Below are 16,192 nucleotides of genomic sequence, written 5' to 3' on the forward strand. Positions count from 1 at the left end.
AAAAACACCATGATCAAAGGCAACTTGGCGGGTAAAGGGTTAATTTCGTCTTCCCATTCCAGGTCATAGTGATGCCTCAGGGAAGTCAGGGAGGGAACTGTAGATGAATCTTAAAGAGTCTTATTAATAAAATCAAACCTGTAGCCAGGTATTGGGGTGAAGCTGGAAGATCAGAGAACCAGAACAAGCCAAGCTACCTCATCTGGCCGGATCCTCAGCTGGTCTTGTTTCCTCAGACTGGAAGCCTCTGTGTCCTCATATCCGAATGACTCTCAGCTGAACTGTGCTGCTTAAAACCTGAATGCTTAACCAGCCAAATGCTTCTAGTTTCTTGTCCTCACGCCTTACATACCTTTCTGCTTTCTACTACCACTCCCTGGGATTAAAGGCTCAATTTCTGGGATTAAAGGCGTGTGTCACCATGCCTGGCCGTTTCCAATGTGGCCTTGAACTCACAGAGATCCAGAGGGATTTCTACCTCTGGAGTGCTAGGATTAAAGGTGTGAGCGCCACCATTTTCTAACCTTTGTATCTAGTGGCTGTTCTGTCTCTGACTCCAGATAAGTTTATTAGGGTACACAATATTTTGGGGAACACAATACCACCACAGGGAACTGTTGTAGAAACCATGGAGGAATGCTGCTTACTGGCTTCATCAAAGGCTCACACTCAGCTATGTTTCTTAAACAGCCCAGGCACACAGGCCTAGGGATGATGCCACCCACAGTAGGCCAGTCCCTCCCACATCAACCATCAATCAAGACAGTCTCTCACAGACATGGCCACAGGCCAGTCTGATCTGGGCAATCCTTCAATTGAGAGTCCCTCAGCTGACTCTAGACTGTGTCAGACTGACAGCTGAAGCCAGCCAGGACAGGAGAGGAGAAAAGAGTATAAAGAACTCACTGTGACATGTGCAATTTCGAGGAGTCAAAAATACTTAAAATTAGCTAGGCGCTGCTGGCATGTGCACACCTTTAATCCCAGAACTCGGGAGGCAGAGGCAGGTGGATTCCTGTGAGTTTGAGGCTAGCCTGGTCCACAGAGTGAGCTCCAGGACAGCCAGAGCTTCACAGAGAAACCCTGTCTCGAAAAACCAAAACCAAGGGAAAAAAAAATTACAGACCAAATACTTGAGTCTTAAGTAATGAAAAAGGCTAACTGACATTAAAACTACTTTGTAATATTAAAGGCATCAGTATTAAAAACTATACAACCAGTATAATAAAAAGCTTTCAAAAAGCAATAAAAATGCAAATCTTGGCACCAGGGAGATGGGTCAGTGGGTAAGGTGTTTGCTGCCAGGCTCTATTACCTGATTTCTGTCCCTGGGGACGCATATGATAGAAGGAGAGAACTGACTCGCACACGTTGTCCTCTGTTCTCCACACAGGTGCCCTGGCACATGAACACCCTCATATATACACAGTGAATAAATGAATGAATAAATAAATACATGTAGAAGTGCAAATCTCCCTCAATGTTCAAAGAAAAGGCAGCACATCACCTAACAAGCAACACGTAGTAACTGCAGCTTCGTGCGCAGAGTCAACAGGTTCCAGCAGGCGTCCAGTCCGTAAGCTGAGAGCCCTTAGTCCACCGACTAAGAAGTTCCAAACAGTTGACAAACCACTATGTTCCCGTCATGTTAGAAGAGGCACATATGAAATTAGTGGTTTGGAAAGACTGGAAATTGGAGTGGGCAGCAACAGTCCAAACACAAAACCACAGGAAGCAGATCGCAGAATCCATTCAAAGGGTGGAGTTCTTGGAAAGAACGTAAAGAAGGACATGGTAGTGCTAGAGGCAGACTCCAGGGCAGGAATACGCTAATCACCAGTGCTTCACCAGTGCTGCAGGCTCAGCTGTTCGGACTGTCAGCTTGAAATAAAGTTCTGGAATCCTCTGCCTGCTCCAGAGTCCCATGTCTTCCTTTCCCATTAGCTGTGACATTTGTGCAACAGCAGCAGGGAGAACAGACAGCTGGAAATAACAGGTTTAACACGCTACTCTCTTATTCAAGGCTGAAGAAGATGAAACTACATGGAGGCTGTTTCTACAAACTAGACCTAAATATATATTGAATGTTCCACTTTGCATGTGTGTATGGATGTGTGTGTGTGTGTGTGTGTGTGTGTATGAGTGCATGCGTGTGCATGTATGGATAATGTGTGTGTGTATCTGTACGTGTGGATGGGTACATGTGCACGTGTGGATGGGCGTGTGTGGGTGTGTATGTGTGTGTATGGGTGCATGTGTATAAATGTTTAAAGTCCTCTATGAAAATATCAATAAATATTTCATTGATTTACACTTAACACTGTTATACAAATGAAGCTTTTAAAACCAGAAGCAAAAAAAAAAAAAGGAAATATTGCTGGGCAGAGAGAGGAACACAAGGTGGGAAGAGACAGGAACTCAGCCCTTTTAGTCTGAGGATTCTTAGAGGTAAGAAGTCTCTCTAGTGGCTGTGGCTTGCTCTGCTTCTCTGGACTTTTAGCTTTCACCCTGATATCTGACTCCAGGTTTTTTTTAAGACGAATTAGAATTTGTGTTACACGTGTGTGTATTGGGTGCGTGCGTGTGTGTGTGTGTGTGGGGGGGGGGGGGTGCATGTATGTGTGTGGATGAGTGCATGTGTGTACGGATGTGTGTGTGTGTATGGGTGTGTATATGTTTATGGATGAGTGCAAGTGTATGGGTGCGTGTATATGTGTATGGATGGGTATGTGTGCTCGCGTGGATGAGTGCATGTGTATATGGATGTGTGTGTGTGTGTGCATGTGGAGGTCAGGACTAGCTCGGATGACATTTCTCAGATGCCTTCTACTTTTTATTTGAGACAGGGACTGGCCATTAAGCTTCCAAGGATCCACTGGTCTCCACCTCTCATACCACCATCACTGAGATTGCAAGCACATGCCATGGGACCTGGCTTTTAATATGAATTCTGAGAATCAAACTCAGGTCTTTATGCTTGTGAGTCAAGCATGTTACCAACTAAGTTACCCCCCAGCACAGATGTCCCGTATTGAAATAGAAATATGTCTATTCTCATGCATAAAAATTTACCATTTAGAGTGGGCAAGATGGCTGAACAGGTAAAGGTAGAAGCTTGGCAGCCTGAGTGTGACCTCCAGTCCACGTCACAGAAGGAGGACTGACTCCTAAGAGTTATCTTCTGACTGTGATAGGTGCATGATTGCATGGGTGTGTGTACACACAGAGACAGAGACAAATAAATGTTTTAAAATCACCATTTATTATACCATAAAGAAAACTTGAAATGGCCACCACACCTGGCTAGAATGAAACTTTTTTTAACAGCCCAATGTGGAGAAAAACTTTTTATTAAACTCCCAGGACAAGATAGATTAAAAATAAAAATCAAGTTGTAGGTATGGTGGTACATGCTTTCAATCCCAGCACTTGGGAGGCAGAGGTAGGTAGATCTCCATGAGTTCCAGGCCAACTTGGTCTACAGAGTGAGTTCCTGGACAGCCAGGGCTATGTAGTGAGATCCTGTCTCAAACAGAATGAAACAAAAAAACAAAAGAATTGGAGAGATGGCTTGGTTGCTGCGGGATATTTGATTGCACTGTGAAACTTCAAGACTGTGTTAATAAAATTAACCTTGGATCGGGGGCAGAGGTAGTAACTAGTTAACAGGAATTAGTCATAAAGAGGATGGAGGAGCCAGGAACATGGATAGAGAGACAGACACATAGGAAGCAGTAGGGAGGCATTTAAAGATTTGAAGTCATTTTTCGTTTGGGATAAGTGGAAAAATGCTTCTCTTGTTTGGTCTCTGATCAAAAAGGAAAGTCAGCTGGTTGTTTCTTGGCTTCTCTGATCTAGCATGTTTTCACCCCAACATCTGACTCCCGAGTCTTTGTTGGTAAATAGAATCATAGAAACCTAGTTAAAACCCACATTTGGTGGTGGCAGCTGAACCAGTGCCAATGGGACTGGAAATCCCGCTAGGCCGAGGTCTGAGCACCTGAGAGCTGACTGCAGGACCGTGGGGTGCAAAAGGTAGTTAAAATATCAGTAGATTCAGGTGTGGCTGATAAGCCAACAGAAAAACAACACTTGGTAGTCAAGAACACTTGTTCCTCTTCCAGAGAACCCAGACTTGATTTCTAGCACCCAAATGGCAGGTATGTGGTAGATTGAATGTAATTGGCCCCCATGATCTCATAGGGAGTGGCACTATTAGGAGGTGTGGCTTTGTTGGAGTAGGCATGGCTTTGTTGGAGGAGGTGTGTCCCTGTGGGAGTGGGCTTTGAGGTTTCCAATGGTCAGGATGCTGGCCATGTCTCAGGTGACTTCCTGTTGCCTGCAAGATATAGGACTCTCAGCTACTTCTCCAGCACCATGTCTGCCTGCATGCTGCCATGTCCCATCATGATGATAATGGACTAAACCTCTGAAACTGTAAGCCACCCAATTAAATGTTTCCCTTATAAGAGTTGCAATGGTCTTGATGTCTCTTCACAGCAATAGAAACCTTAACTAAGAGAGGTGGCACATTTTTTTTTTTTTTAAATTCCAGAACTCAGAAAGCAGAAGCAGAATCTCTGAGTTCAAGGCTAGCCTGGTCTACAGAATGAGTTCCAGGACAGCCAGAAGCTGTTACACAGAGAAACCCTGTCTCAGGAAACAAAAACAACAACAACAACAAAAAGAGAGAGACTATTCACTGTGTGCTAAAGGAAATATGCTTTATGCCTTCTCTCTGGCATATCTGAATTGCTGTCAGGATTATTCTCCAATAAGGACCATTATTTAGTGAAATGCAGGTTCCTTGAAAACAAACACCATGATTCCATGATGGTTGATCTCATAACCAAGATGGCCATTAAGAAACCAATGGGTGCCGCGCGGTGGTGGCGCATGACTTTAATTCCAGCACTTGGGAGGCAGAGCCAGGCAGATCTCTGTAAATTCGAGGCCAGCCTGGGCTACAGAGTGAGTTCCAGGACAGCCACCAAAACTACACAGAGAAAAACCAAAATAAAACAAAACAAAACAAAACAAAACCAAAACCAAGCAAACCAGTGGGTGATTGGGAAGATGGCTCAGTGGTTAAGAAAGAGTGCTTGTTGCTCTTGCAGAGGACCTGAGTTTAGCTCCCAGCACCCACAGTGGATGACTGACAACTTCCTGTAACTCTCCTCTGGCCTCCACAGGCACGTGCACACAAATGTGCATACATACAAATAAAAATAAATCTTAAAAAAGAGAGACCAGTGAGTGAGTAGCAAATACAACGTGGGAAATCTGGACAAATGCAGGAATCGCCCTGGGAGGGTCAGAGCAGGGTGGCAAGAAGTCAGCATGCTACCCAGACTGGTTCACAGTTTGAAAGTTCTAATTTATAAAAATTCATATTTAATATTTTGGGCTTTGGTTGGCTGTTAGTAACTGATATAATGAAAAGAGAAACCACAGATAAAGGGGAATTACTATAATGTGATGTAAGTATCTTTTTATTTATTTTATTTTTAATTGTGTGTGTATATATGTGTGTGTGCATGCATGGGCATGCATGTAGGTGTTTGTGGAGGTTAGCAGAGGATCTCAAATTCCTTGGAGTTAGAGTTATAGACATTTGTGAATTGTCCAGTCTGAACCCTGGGAACCAAGTGCAGGTCTCTGCCATAGCAGCAAGTGCTTTTAACCACTGAGCCATCTCTCCAGCCCCAGAGCCCCATCTTTTAAAGATTCACTTCAGTTACTATTTAAAAAGTGTACTCAGGCCAGAGACATGCTCACTGGGTGCAGGGACCTGCTGCCAATCCTGAGGGTTTGAGTTTGAATCCCAGGACCCATACAGTGGAAGGAGAGAACCAATTGCAAGTTGTCTGATCTCAGTACATGCTCTCTTTCCCCTCTTCCTCTCCCCACCTTTTAAAAGAAATAGAAGATACACTTAGCAACTTGAATGGACGCAGGTGGCCAGTTAAGGAGCCTCTCCATCCACGGCTGTGGAAACAGTCCAGATGTGAGAGGTAGGCTGGTGTGGTACAGGGAACATGAACAAAACGGCTGGATGTCGGGTGCACCTTTGAGGCTTGCTGATGGATTGGATATGGGAAATTCAAGGGTGACTCAGAAGGCTTTGATATGAACAACTGATTGGGCCATCGATTCAGACAGGGATGGAGAGGGAGGGGCAGGTTCCTAGAGGAAAACATGGGAGTTCTCTTTTGGTGAGGTCAAATTCAGGATGGTAAGATAGGTTGCCAAATGCAATTGTGAAGCTAATAGTTCAGTATATGAATTTGGAATTTCCCAGTAATACCAGAGCAGCATTTTGATGTGTGGGCATTTTTTTTTTTTTTTTTTTTTTTTTTTTTAAAGATTTATTTATTATGTATACAGTGTTCTGTCTGCACATATCCCTGCAGGCCAGAAGAGGGCGCCAGATCTCATTACAGATGGTTATGAGCCACCATGTGGTTGCTGGGAATTGAACTCAGGACCTTTGGAAGAGCAGTCAGTGCTCTTAACCTCTGAGCCATATCTCCAGCCCGGTGTGTGGGCATTTTGGACCACAGGGAATTATGTGGCAGATAACGTGGTGTAGGTACAGAAGCTGGGATGCGGCTGAGTTGTCAGTGTCCTCTTAACATGTAGGAAGCCCTAGGTTTGACCCTCACATCACACATAACAAGGCATGTAGTGCATAGAGGCAGGAGGGTCATAATTTCGAGGTCATTCTTGGCTGCATATTGAAGAGGTGGCCAGCCTGGGCTAATGTGAGACCCTTTATGTTCAGTACCCTTCCCCAACAACTCTCTCTCTCATCTACACAATCACAAAACAGAAAAACACAACCAATCAGTCTAGTTTTTAGCATATGGATGATTGTTTTTTTCCAATATGGAAAAGATAACTAATGCTTTCCCTAATACAGTGGGTCTGTCATTGCAGGCTTGTTTGAGTACGTTTTTACCATTCATTAAAAAAATGCAAAGCTGGGCTGGAGGAACAACTCAGCTGTTAACAGAGTTTTACTGCTCTTTCAGAAGACCTGAGTTCAGTTCCCTGCACCCATTGGGGGTGGGGCAGTCACAATCATCTTTAGTCCCAGCTCCAGGGGATCGATCCTATGCCCTCTTCTGGCTTGCTTGGGCACACACAGACCCACACACAGACACATACATATATACACATGATTAAAAATAAAATAAACGCACTCCTTTAATCCCAGCACTCAGGAGGCAGAGGCAGGCAGATCTCTGGGAGTTCGAGGCCAGTCTGGTCTACAGAGCGAGTTCCAGGACAGCCAGTGAGACCCTGTCTCAAAAATACCACCACCACCACCAGCACTACCACATCACTACCAATAATAATAATAATAATAATAATAATAATAATAATAATAATAATATAATAAAATCATGGGACTGGAGAGGTGACTCAGCAGCTAAGAGCACTTGTTGCTCTTATAAAGGATTCAAGTTCGGTTCCAACCACCCACAAGGTAGCTCATAACCATTCCTAACTCCAGTTCTAGGGGATCTGACAGTTTCTTCTAACTTGCTAGCATACACACTGAGCACATACATACATGCAGGCAAACATACACAATAAAATAATGAAGTAAAGAAGAAAAGTCACAGAGGGATGGAGAACTTGAGGTCATCTGGGGGTTACCCAAGGAGAGGGGAAAGACGAAAGGGCAAAGGTCGTGCAGGTCTGTGGTGTCAGCCACTCTGGAGGCTGAGAATCCCCGGCTCAAAAACAAAGCCGCAGCAGTAACAAACTATACAAATCTTGGAGGAGTCTAACGCTGTCACTTTCATGAGGGTAAACTGAGGCTCAGACAAGTGAAATGACCCAGGCTTCTGGGTGCCACCTTCCTCCTCTCTTCCCTTGCCGAGGGCAGGGCCTCTCTCTGAGCTGTGACTAGCTTTCCCAGGCTTGCCTGGAGCCCTGTTACTCTCCCAAGCCATGGTTGTGTAATGAGGAATGTGGAATCTGAAATGGAGGAACCAGCTGTGTGTGTGGTGTGTGATGTGTGTGTGTGACAAGAGCAGAGACGGGTGGGAGGATTGTTGCAGGTAACCCTCGCAGGGGGAGCCGAAGGAGGTAGGACGGCTGAGGACCCTTCAGGAAGCAGGTCACCAACAGCTCTCCCACCTGCAGCTGCTCTGTGGGTCCTCCTCTGCTTGGAGATAGCTGTCTGTGTGTTGTGGGGGACTGCTGTCAATTCAGACTTCAGCTTTTTTCTGCCGGTTAATCCGTTCATCGATAAAGATGCGCGGGAGCTGGAGGACAGAGGTGTCCAGGCTCTGGGGTCCGGGGGCTACCCACTCACTCAGGGGTCTCAGAAGAGCATGCATCCCGCAGCGTAGCCTCCACAGTTTGGGGTAGGCATCAAGTAGGATGGCTACGGGTCATCCCAAAGTCCGCAGCCAAGTGGGCCGCAGTCCAATCCCACCAGCTCCGAGCGCGCGCCCCGCCTAGCCCTAGGAGCCGGTGCAGCACGCGCGCTGTCTCCCGAGGGCGCGGGCTGGGGGCGGAGCCTCGGTGTTGTTGTTCCTCTTCGGCCCCGCCCCCGAGGGGGGCGCGGACCACGCGGCCGGAGGGCCCGCCTCCCCTCCCCCTCCCCGCCCAGCTCGCCCGCCTCTTTGTATCCAACATCCGGGTTTCCCCGCTGGCTCGGCTCCGTGGCCACCGCTCAGGAGCCATTTTGGACTCGGTTCAGCTCCCCTCCCCCACCCCCCCCGTTCATGGCCCCTCCGGACTCGGCCCCTGAGCCCGGGGCCCGGGCCCAGCCCCGTTGCGCCATGCCCGCGTCGGGCGCGCCCTGGCCCGCGCCCCGCCGCCGCCCCCCGGCCCCCGCGTCGCCCCATAGCCCCGGCCGCACTGCGCGCCGCCCGCAGCGACCCTGAGCCCCCGTCCCCGCACGCTGCCTGGGAACCGAAGCGCAGAAGCGAGCGCGCCTGGAAGCGCGACCCAGAGAAGGAGCGGGAAGCAGAGCGCAGCCGCCGCCGCCGCCGCCGCCGCCGCCGGGCCCTGCGCGCCCCGGGAGCGCAGCGCGGCCCTGCCCGCGGGCTCCGGGTGTCCGCGGGGCGGCGCCGCGGAACATGACGGCGCCCTGGGCGGCCCTCGCCCTTCTCTGGGGATCGCTGTGCGCCGGTAAGGACCCGGCGCGGCGTAGGGGTGCGGGGACCCGGGGCGCGCGGTGTTTACCAACAAAGGGCGGCCCCGCGGCCTCGGCGCCGCGCCACCTGCCTGGGATCGGGGTCGTGCGGGGCGCTCTGTTTGCGATCGTAAAGACAAGCTCGCCGGTGCGGTTCCTCTGCGCGATTCTGGCTCGCGGAGGCGCTCGGTGATGGGGGAACCTGGAGCGTCAGGGTCGGAGTTCAGGTTCTGCGACTCGCGGACCCCAGGAACCGAGCGAGGAAAACCTGAGCGTGGGGAAGGCGGCCAGGCTGGGCGGGCATCTAATCGGGGGTGGCTGGGATGGGGCTGCGCACCCCTGAGAGCCATAGGTGTCGCAAAGCAAAGCAGACGGCTTTCCACACAGCCCGTTCGGAGCCCTCTGCACTCCGTCCGGCCACTCTGCGTCGCGATCCTCGCGCGAGTGGCTCCTACCTGCGCCCGCTTTCCTTGCCGCGGGCTACAGATGCGCCCTCGTGGGACCGCTTTTGTTTTGGGCTACTGGGAGTGGAGAGGAGGTTGAGGAGGCGAACCAACAGGTCTCAGATCGCTCCAGTCGGCACGTGGCGGGCGTGAGTGACCCGCGCTCAGCCCGCAGGCGGCTGCGGGATGTGCGTAACTGGTGCGCGTCTGCTTGGGGACTGGGACGTGTGGGTGTGTATGCGCGAAGTTGTGCTGGGAAAGCGCCTAAAGCTCAGGCACGGATCTCTCTGTCCCGGTGGTGCTGAAGCGTGCCTAACTCTGTTAGGAGCTCCAGGACGGGCTTGGGGCAGCCCTGGGAAACGTGGACAGTCGGGCATTGAGACTCGAGAGAAAAGATCGTAGCGCTTGGGACGGCTGGTGCCCGGTGGCCGGGGCTCTGGGTCCTGCGCGTCTTTGTTCCCAACCCCCATTACACATGCAGCTCGGGTCCCCTGCCGCCCGAGGTGGCAGCAGCGCAGAGTCTGGTAAACCCGCGAGGGGCGGGGCCCGGAGTGCAGGGGAGGGGCTGGGATCCCCCATGTTACTGCGGGGGTGGGTATCCCAGATGGCCATTGCACGCCCCACTGGGATCCCCACCCTCAATCTGCTCCCTTCTATTGCAAGGTAGTGAGGCTGCAATTAATTCCGACCCTGAGAGTTTTTGCACGAATCTGGGTGAGGTGGAATGTGAGTGCGCGGACTAGAGGGCAGAGACCACTTCTTTGCTATGGTTGGGAAGCAGTTTCGATGCTGTCCTGGAGTGGTCGAGGCCAAGCGGTGCTCAGGTTGAACATTGTTTCTTTCTGCCATTCACTGAAGTGATGTTGCTTTTGATGTTTTCCCCAAGCATGAGGGCTTGGGAGTGATGGAAAGCTTTGGCCTGCTTTGGGGAGGGCAGCAGTGGGCTGATCCAAGGGTACATGGCAGTCCCCTAGCTGCCTCTTGACCGCCTGGATGTCTACTTCTGATCTGCCTGTCCCTTTCTAGTCCAGGCCTGTTGGAAGCGTGCTCTCAGGACAGTAAGCCTCAGACTTGGAATCTGGGTATCACTGCCCCAGTTTGTTCCAGTTTGGCTTCACCAGTTGCTTCCCGTCTGGGCACGGGGTGAGAGTGGTTCCCGGGTACTGTGTCCGCTGCTTCTTTGCGCTGTTTGGGGAATATATAGCAGAATACACTGACAGGCATCTGTTCTGACGCAGAATCTGTGCTTCCTGCCCCGGGCAAAGTACAGTCACCTGTTGTTTCTTGTCACACCTCAAGGTGGCCACTGCTCTTGAGGAACTAGAGGAGCGCTTCCCTGGTTCCTGGTTGGGGCATACCTGGCCTCTGGCTTCAAAATGGTCTCTTCTTCATGTTCCTGGCTCGGTCTTCAGAATTACTCAACCCCGTGGTAAAAAGAAGAGATCTATCCTAGTGCTGCCGACAGGAACATAGGAACATGGGCAGATGTGTTTAACTTTAGAATTCCCGATAGTCATGTCAGTAAAAGGAAAGAGAACAGTTGTGTCTTAGTGTGTTTCGGCTGGCCTCGTACCGCAGGACTGCGTGAGTCAGGCAGCAGTATTGGGGCTGGAGAGGTAGCCAGGTGGTTCAGAGTGCCTGCTGCTGTTGTAGAGGACCCAGGTTCCAATCCTGACACCCACATGGTCACTCATGACAATCACCTGGAACTCCACTTCCAGGAAGATCCATGTTCTCTGGCCCCTTAGAGCATCATGCATACGCATGGTGCACAGATAACTGCAGACCTAACTCATAAATAAAGTTAAAATAGCCATATATAGATATATATGTTTAAATATATATGTATATACACATATATAAATTTATATTAAAAAATCAGCAGTGCTTATTTTTACATGATTCTAGAAGCCAGACTGGGGTGCTGGGATGGTCAGGTCTGCCCTAAGAGAGCCAATCCTACAATGAGGATCCCACCCTCATGGTCTAATCCAACCTTCACTGCTTCCTGGAGGTTCCACTTCCAAAGACCATTACATTATTGGTGGTCTTTTTCATAATTAATGGAATTAAGTTAACGTAAAGATTGGTCATTTCAACATATAATCACTATTAAAACAGTTAGTTGCTGAGACATGACAAAATTTTTAACTTCAGTTCTCTGTAGTCACATTTGGCTGGCCGCTGGCGTTTTGGACAGCACAGGCTGAGAAGGAAGGCGGCTCCACCACTGGGTACGTCTGGACGTCTTTCCAGATCTGCCTGGCCCGGCTGTCCTTGCGAGGCTGGCATTTGGCTCTTGCATTGCAGAGAACATCTGCATATTCTATTCTCTGACATCTGTTTCTGTTCTTGGGGTTCGGCGTGGAGGGCTTCAAGGTGGAGCGGAGCAGAAGAGCAGGAGCCAGGGGCTAAGAAGGGTCTTATCAGGTACCCACTGCCCCAGACGTCCTCATAGGCTGACGGCAGACACAGAGATGTTTCTTGTCCATTTCCTTGTGGGTGGAGGTGTGTATGAGAGAGTAACCTTTAGTCTTCTGGTCCATTGTAGTGGGAGAGGCCAAGGACAAGGGCTACAGTGTTATGGAAGTCTATCCCCAGAGAGGATGTCCCCTGCTCTCTGTCCTATCTGTGACCATTCGAGGCTGCCTGCCTATCAGGTGGGGATGCCCTTTGGAAGGAGTAGGTACCCTCCTCAGCATTCAGAGGCTTTCCATGCAGATGTGACTCTCTCAGACCCTACAGCTGGGTGAAGTCTTAAGACCTGGAACCCTTTGACTGAGTCCTATTTAGGTAGGCTTTGGTAGTCCTCTGCTGCTCTTTCTGGTACCCAGAGTCCTCCAGGCCTCTGCACTTGCCCTGGCAGTTCCCCAAGGCCCCTCATTTGCTGGGGGCTTAGGGGAAAGCCCCGTTGTCTTTTGTCACGCTGCTCTTAAAATCTAAGAAAACTGGCCGGGCGGTGGTGGCGCACGCCTTTAATCCCAGCACTCGGGAGGCAGAGCCAGGTGGATCTCTGTGAGTTCGAGGCCAGCCTGGGCTACCAAGTGAGTTCCAGGAAAGGCGCAAAGCTACACAGAGAAACCCTGTCTCGAAAAACAAACAAACAAAAAAATCTAAGAAAACTGAACTCCAGAAAATATAAATCAGTGCCTACGTGGGTACTTGGACACCTTGTATGTGTGTACTATCCTACTCCCTTTCTGGGCTCCCTAAAATCCTGACTGCCCTGCGGTCAGCTCTCCTGCGGGACAGTCTGTCTGTAGAAGGGTGCCTGCATTGGACTGATTTCTCTTGGTATCCCTGCTTACCCTGTTCTGGTCTGTGGACATGCCCTTGCCTTTACTTCTGCTACTTGTGGCTCTGCCCATCGCTCAGTCTCCATGGTTTCTTCCCCACTCCGGAAGCCATCCCTGAGTTCCTATGTATTCAGCCTCCCTACCTGGGAGGTCAGTAGTGCAGGTGGGATCCACAGGGTGTCAGAGCCTGAGTTCAGAGCCACTCACAGATGCTAACTATTACTGTGGACTGGGATGCAGTGGATGAGGGTTAAGAGCCAATCTGGATCATTCAGGACCATTCATATTCATCCATACCCCCCATGCGTGTGTGTGTGTGTGTGTGTGTGTGTGTGTGTGTGTGTGTGTGTGTGTGTGTAAAACACCTGTGCATGTGGGTGCATGTCAAGGCCAAAGTCACCATTAAACATCTTCTACAATTACTCTCCACTTCGATTTTTTCTGTCTTTTAAAAGCATTTCATTTCAGTTTATGGGCATGTACCACAGCTCAGTGCATATGTGGAGGTCAGAGGACAGCTTGGTTCTCCACAGTGGGTCCTGGGACTCATACTTTGGTTGCTGGACTTGGCAGCAGGCGAGCTTTACTGCTGAGACATCTCACTGGCCCCCACTTGGTTTTTAAGATGGGGTCTCTCTGACCCTGGAACTCACCCTTGAAGCAAGGATTCCAAATGCTTGCTCCACTGCCTGGCTTTTTGTGGGTGCTGGGTATCTGAATGGTCCTTATGCTTGTATGGCAAACACTTTCCCGGCTGAGTTGTCTCCTAGCCCTCTAGCCACACTTTAGGAGACAGTCTGGGTAGACAGTCCTAGATGCATGGGCCTCTCTAGAACAGAGTTTCCCAGACTTCGACACCATTGGCATTTGTATCTGTGGATTCTCTGTTTATGTTGGGGGTGGTGGTGGTGGTGGTGGTGATGGTGGTGGTGGTGGTGGTGATGGGGCTGGCCTGTGCATTGAAGGTGTGGCTTAGCTGCATCTCTGGCCTCTGCTGGTCAATTCCAGTATCTCATCTCTAATCATGGTGAGTGAACGTGATTCCTGGCATCGCTAAGTGCTAGAGGCAAAATCATACTTAGGTAGGTTGAGAACCAGAGGTAGACAGTTGTGGGAGATGGGGGGGTTAATGGTTAAATAGTGTTCATTCATCTTCTCCCTCTGGAGTCAGGGTAGGGAGCTGAATTCTCCTTCATAGGCAATTCCTGCTCGGTGGAGCCTGTTTGAGTGTGCCTTTGGTTCAGAATCAATGGTTCCAGCGGACGGGCTGCTACTGAGGAGAATCCTGGCGTCCTTGAGTTTTCCCAGAAGTGGTTCGGGTTTCAGGGAGGCGGCCGTTGTGGGTGGCCGGGCAGCTTGCCCGCCCGCACCCGCCCACCTGCTCTGGCCTTTGCCTTGAGGCTGGCACTCTTGCCTCTCCCTCCCGCAAGCGCAGAATGTCAGGAAGTGCCTGTTGCTGGGGCTCCGCCTGCCCGACGCCCCCTCTCCTCACCTGGGAGCTGGGTGAACCCAGGCTATACCTGTCGTCAGAGCCCCTGGGTCTCAGAGCCCCTGGGTTGTAACAGGATCCTGGCATGCCCTTCCCCCCCAGTGGGTCTGCCCTGTGGCGCTCAGAGGAGCCGCAGTGGCTGTGGGCCTGGAACTTTCAGGCCCAGGACGCCAGGGCCAGGGCAGGGGGGCAGCCTCGCCCCAAAGGTATGGGCTTGTCTTTTCCCAAGGGCTTGGGAGGTGTGTGTGGTGGGCAAGCCTTGCGTCAGCAAGGTGTAGTGCTGTAAGCTGTGACAGACACAGGCTTCCACAGAGGCCTGTGTGTTGGCCTCTGCAGGCCGGCAACTCCTGTGGGCTGGGCCATGTTTCATGCTCCTTTTCATGCAGAGTTCTGCTGAGGATTGTTGGGGGCGTTCCTTTCTGACCCACTAAGTGAGAGCTTGCCATGCTTGAGCTGCTTACTGTTCTGGGAGGCCGCAGGGTGGACACAAGCATTTCAAGCGCTCCACATCACCCTGTGAAGTGTGTGCTGAGATGAGACCTGGGCCCATCTCCCTATGTGGTTGCCTTCCTAGAATTCTTGGGTCTGGCCCCTCCTCCTATGCCATCACCAGTGTGTTTTGCTCTGGGTCAGACACCCCTTATTCTCAGCTTCTTTTTGGTCTCGGTGTGGACCGGACTGACATTTGAGTCGTAGGCCCAGAGGTGTCTGCTCCTTGCAGGCCTGGTGCTGCTGCTGCTGGGCACCCAGGTTCTTGGGTTGGGGAATACCGCTGCCCTCCTCCAACCTGGTCCTTAAGGTCAGCAGAATACTTCCATCTGTGACAGCGGTGGGCGCTGGAAATCAGCAGACCATGCCAGGTGGGATTGTTCCAGGGTCAAGGGTGCCTCCTCCTGGCATTAGACTAGTCATGGCTCCTGGCCTTGGACAGTCCCACTGTTGCTACTCACACACATACCTTTTTCAGATCCTCTTGGGGACTGGCAGCTCAGCCTGGTGTTTTCATTCATGGGCACATGACTCCTGGGAGCTGGTGTTGGAGAGAAAGCCTGGCCCACTGGGCAGGTTTGCGGCCCCCCTCCCTGGGGAATGTTCTCTGGAGGGGCCTGGCCTGCTGGACAATGGGCTTCTCCCTGGCTACTTTCTGGGCTACAGCTGAGGTGTTTGTGAGGCAAAGCCAATGCTCTTGTTTGTAAACGTGTTCCTCAGCAGACTATTTCGGTTCCACCTCTGAGAACCAAGAAGGCTAAAATTAGTTCTGGGAGGAAAGGGAAGGCTGTTGGAAACCCAACTGCTTGGCTGAAGTGGAAGAGCTGCTTCTTCATGTTTGTGGCCCGCTGTTTGGGAGGATGTGACCAGACCAGCTGTTGTCTGTCCATCTGAGTAGAGGGAGATGCTTGACTGCCCTCCAGACCTGAACCAATGAAAGAAAGCCAGAGGCTGACCTGGGAGCTGACTGGAGTGTTCGTACCAGGATGGTCTTTTCTAGGTGTGCAGTGGTGCCCAGTGTGTGCAGGTGTGGCGACAATGCCATCTGATGTCCTCTTACTGTCAACCCTCTTCACCTTCCACCTCCAGCCTGGCTGTGTCCTGTCCATTGATGCAGAAAGTTCTCGTGAGTTCTCAAGCCCTGGGCTGGCAGCCAGGGGTTAGGAAATATTTCTTTTGCGTATTTGGGGGGGGGATTTCCTTTGTATGTGAATTCAAAGTGGGGTTCAGTGGGAGCCTTGTCTGTGGCCCAGGCCCCCAGGAGATCTAGTGTCTCTGCACAGAACAGGTGGGTCAGGGTTTATCTGCAAAGTGGCTT

At 50.8% G+C, this 16,192-nt stretch overlaps 1 protein-coding gene across 2 annotated transcripts in view; it reads left to right on the forward strand.

Annotated features, from left to right (window-relative positions):
* Positions 1–8,839: 8,839 nt before the first annotated feature.
* Acvr2b (activin A receptor type 2B) overlaps positions 8,840–16,192 on the forward strand; it is a 40,286-nt gene continuing 32,933 nt past the window's right edge. Inside the window, exon 1 of one of the 2 annotated variants that reach the window (XM_052724083.1) lies at positions 8,840–9,153. In XM_052724083.1, coding sequence (XP_052580043.1) covers positions 9,102–9,153 — 52 coding nt within the window. In that variant the 5' untranslated portion in view covers positions 8,840–9,101. The remainder of the gene's footprint in view (positions 9,154–16,192) is intronic. The other variant, XM_052724075.1, reaches the window with a different exon arrangement.

This window comes from Peromyscus californicus, unplaced genomic scaffold (assembly GCF_007827085.1).
Source record: "Peromyscus californicus insignis strain IS unplaced genomic scaffold, ASM782708v3 Scaffold_11__1_contigs__length_118956290, whole genome shotgun sequence".
In the NCBI taxonomy this organism is placed as follows: Eukaryota; Metazoa; Chordata; class Mammalia; order Rodentia; family Cricetidae; genus Peromyscus; species Peromyscus californicus.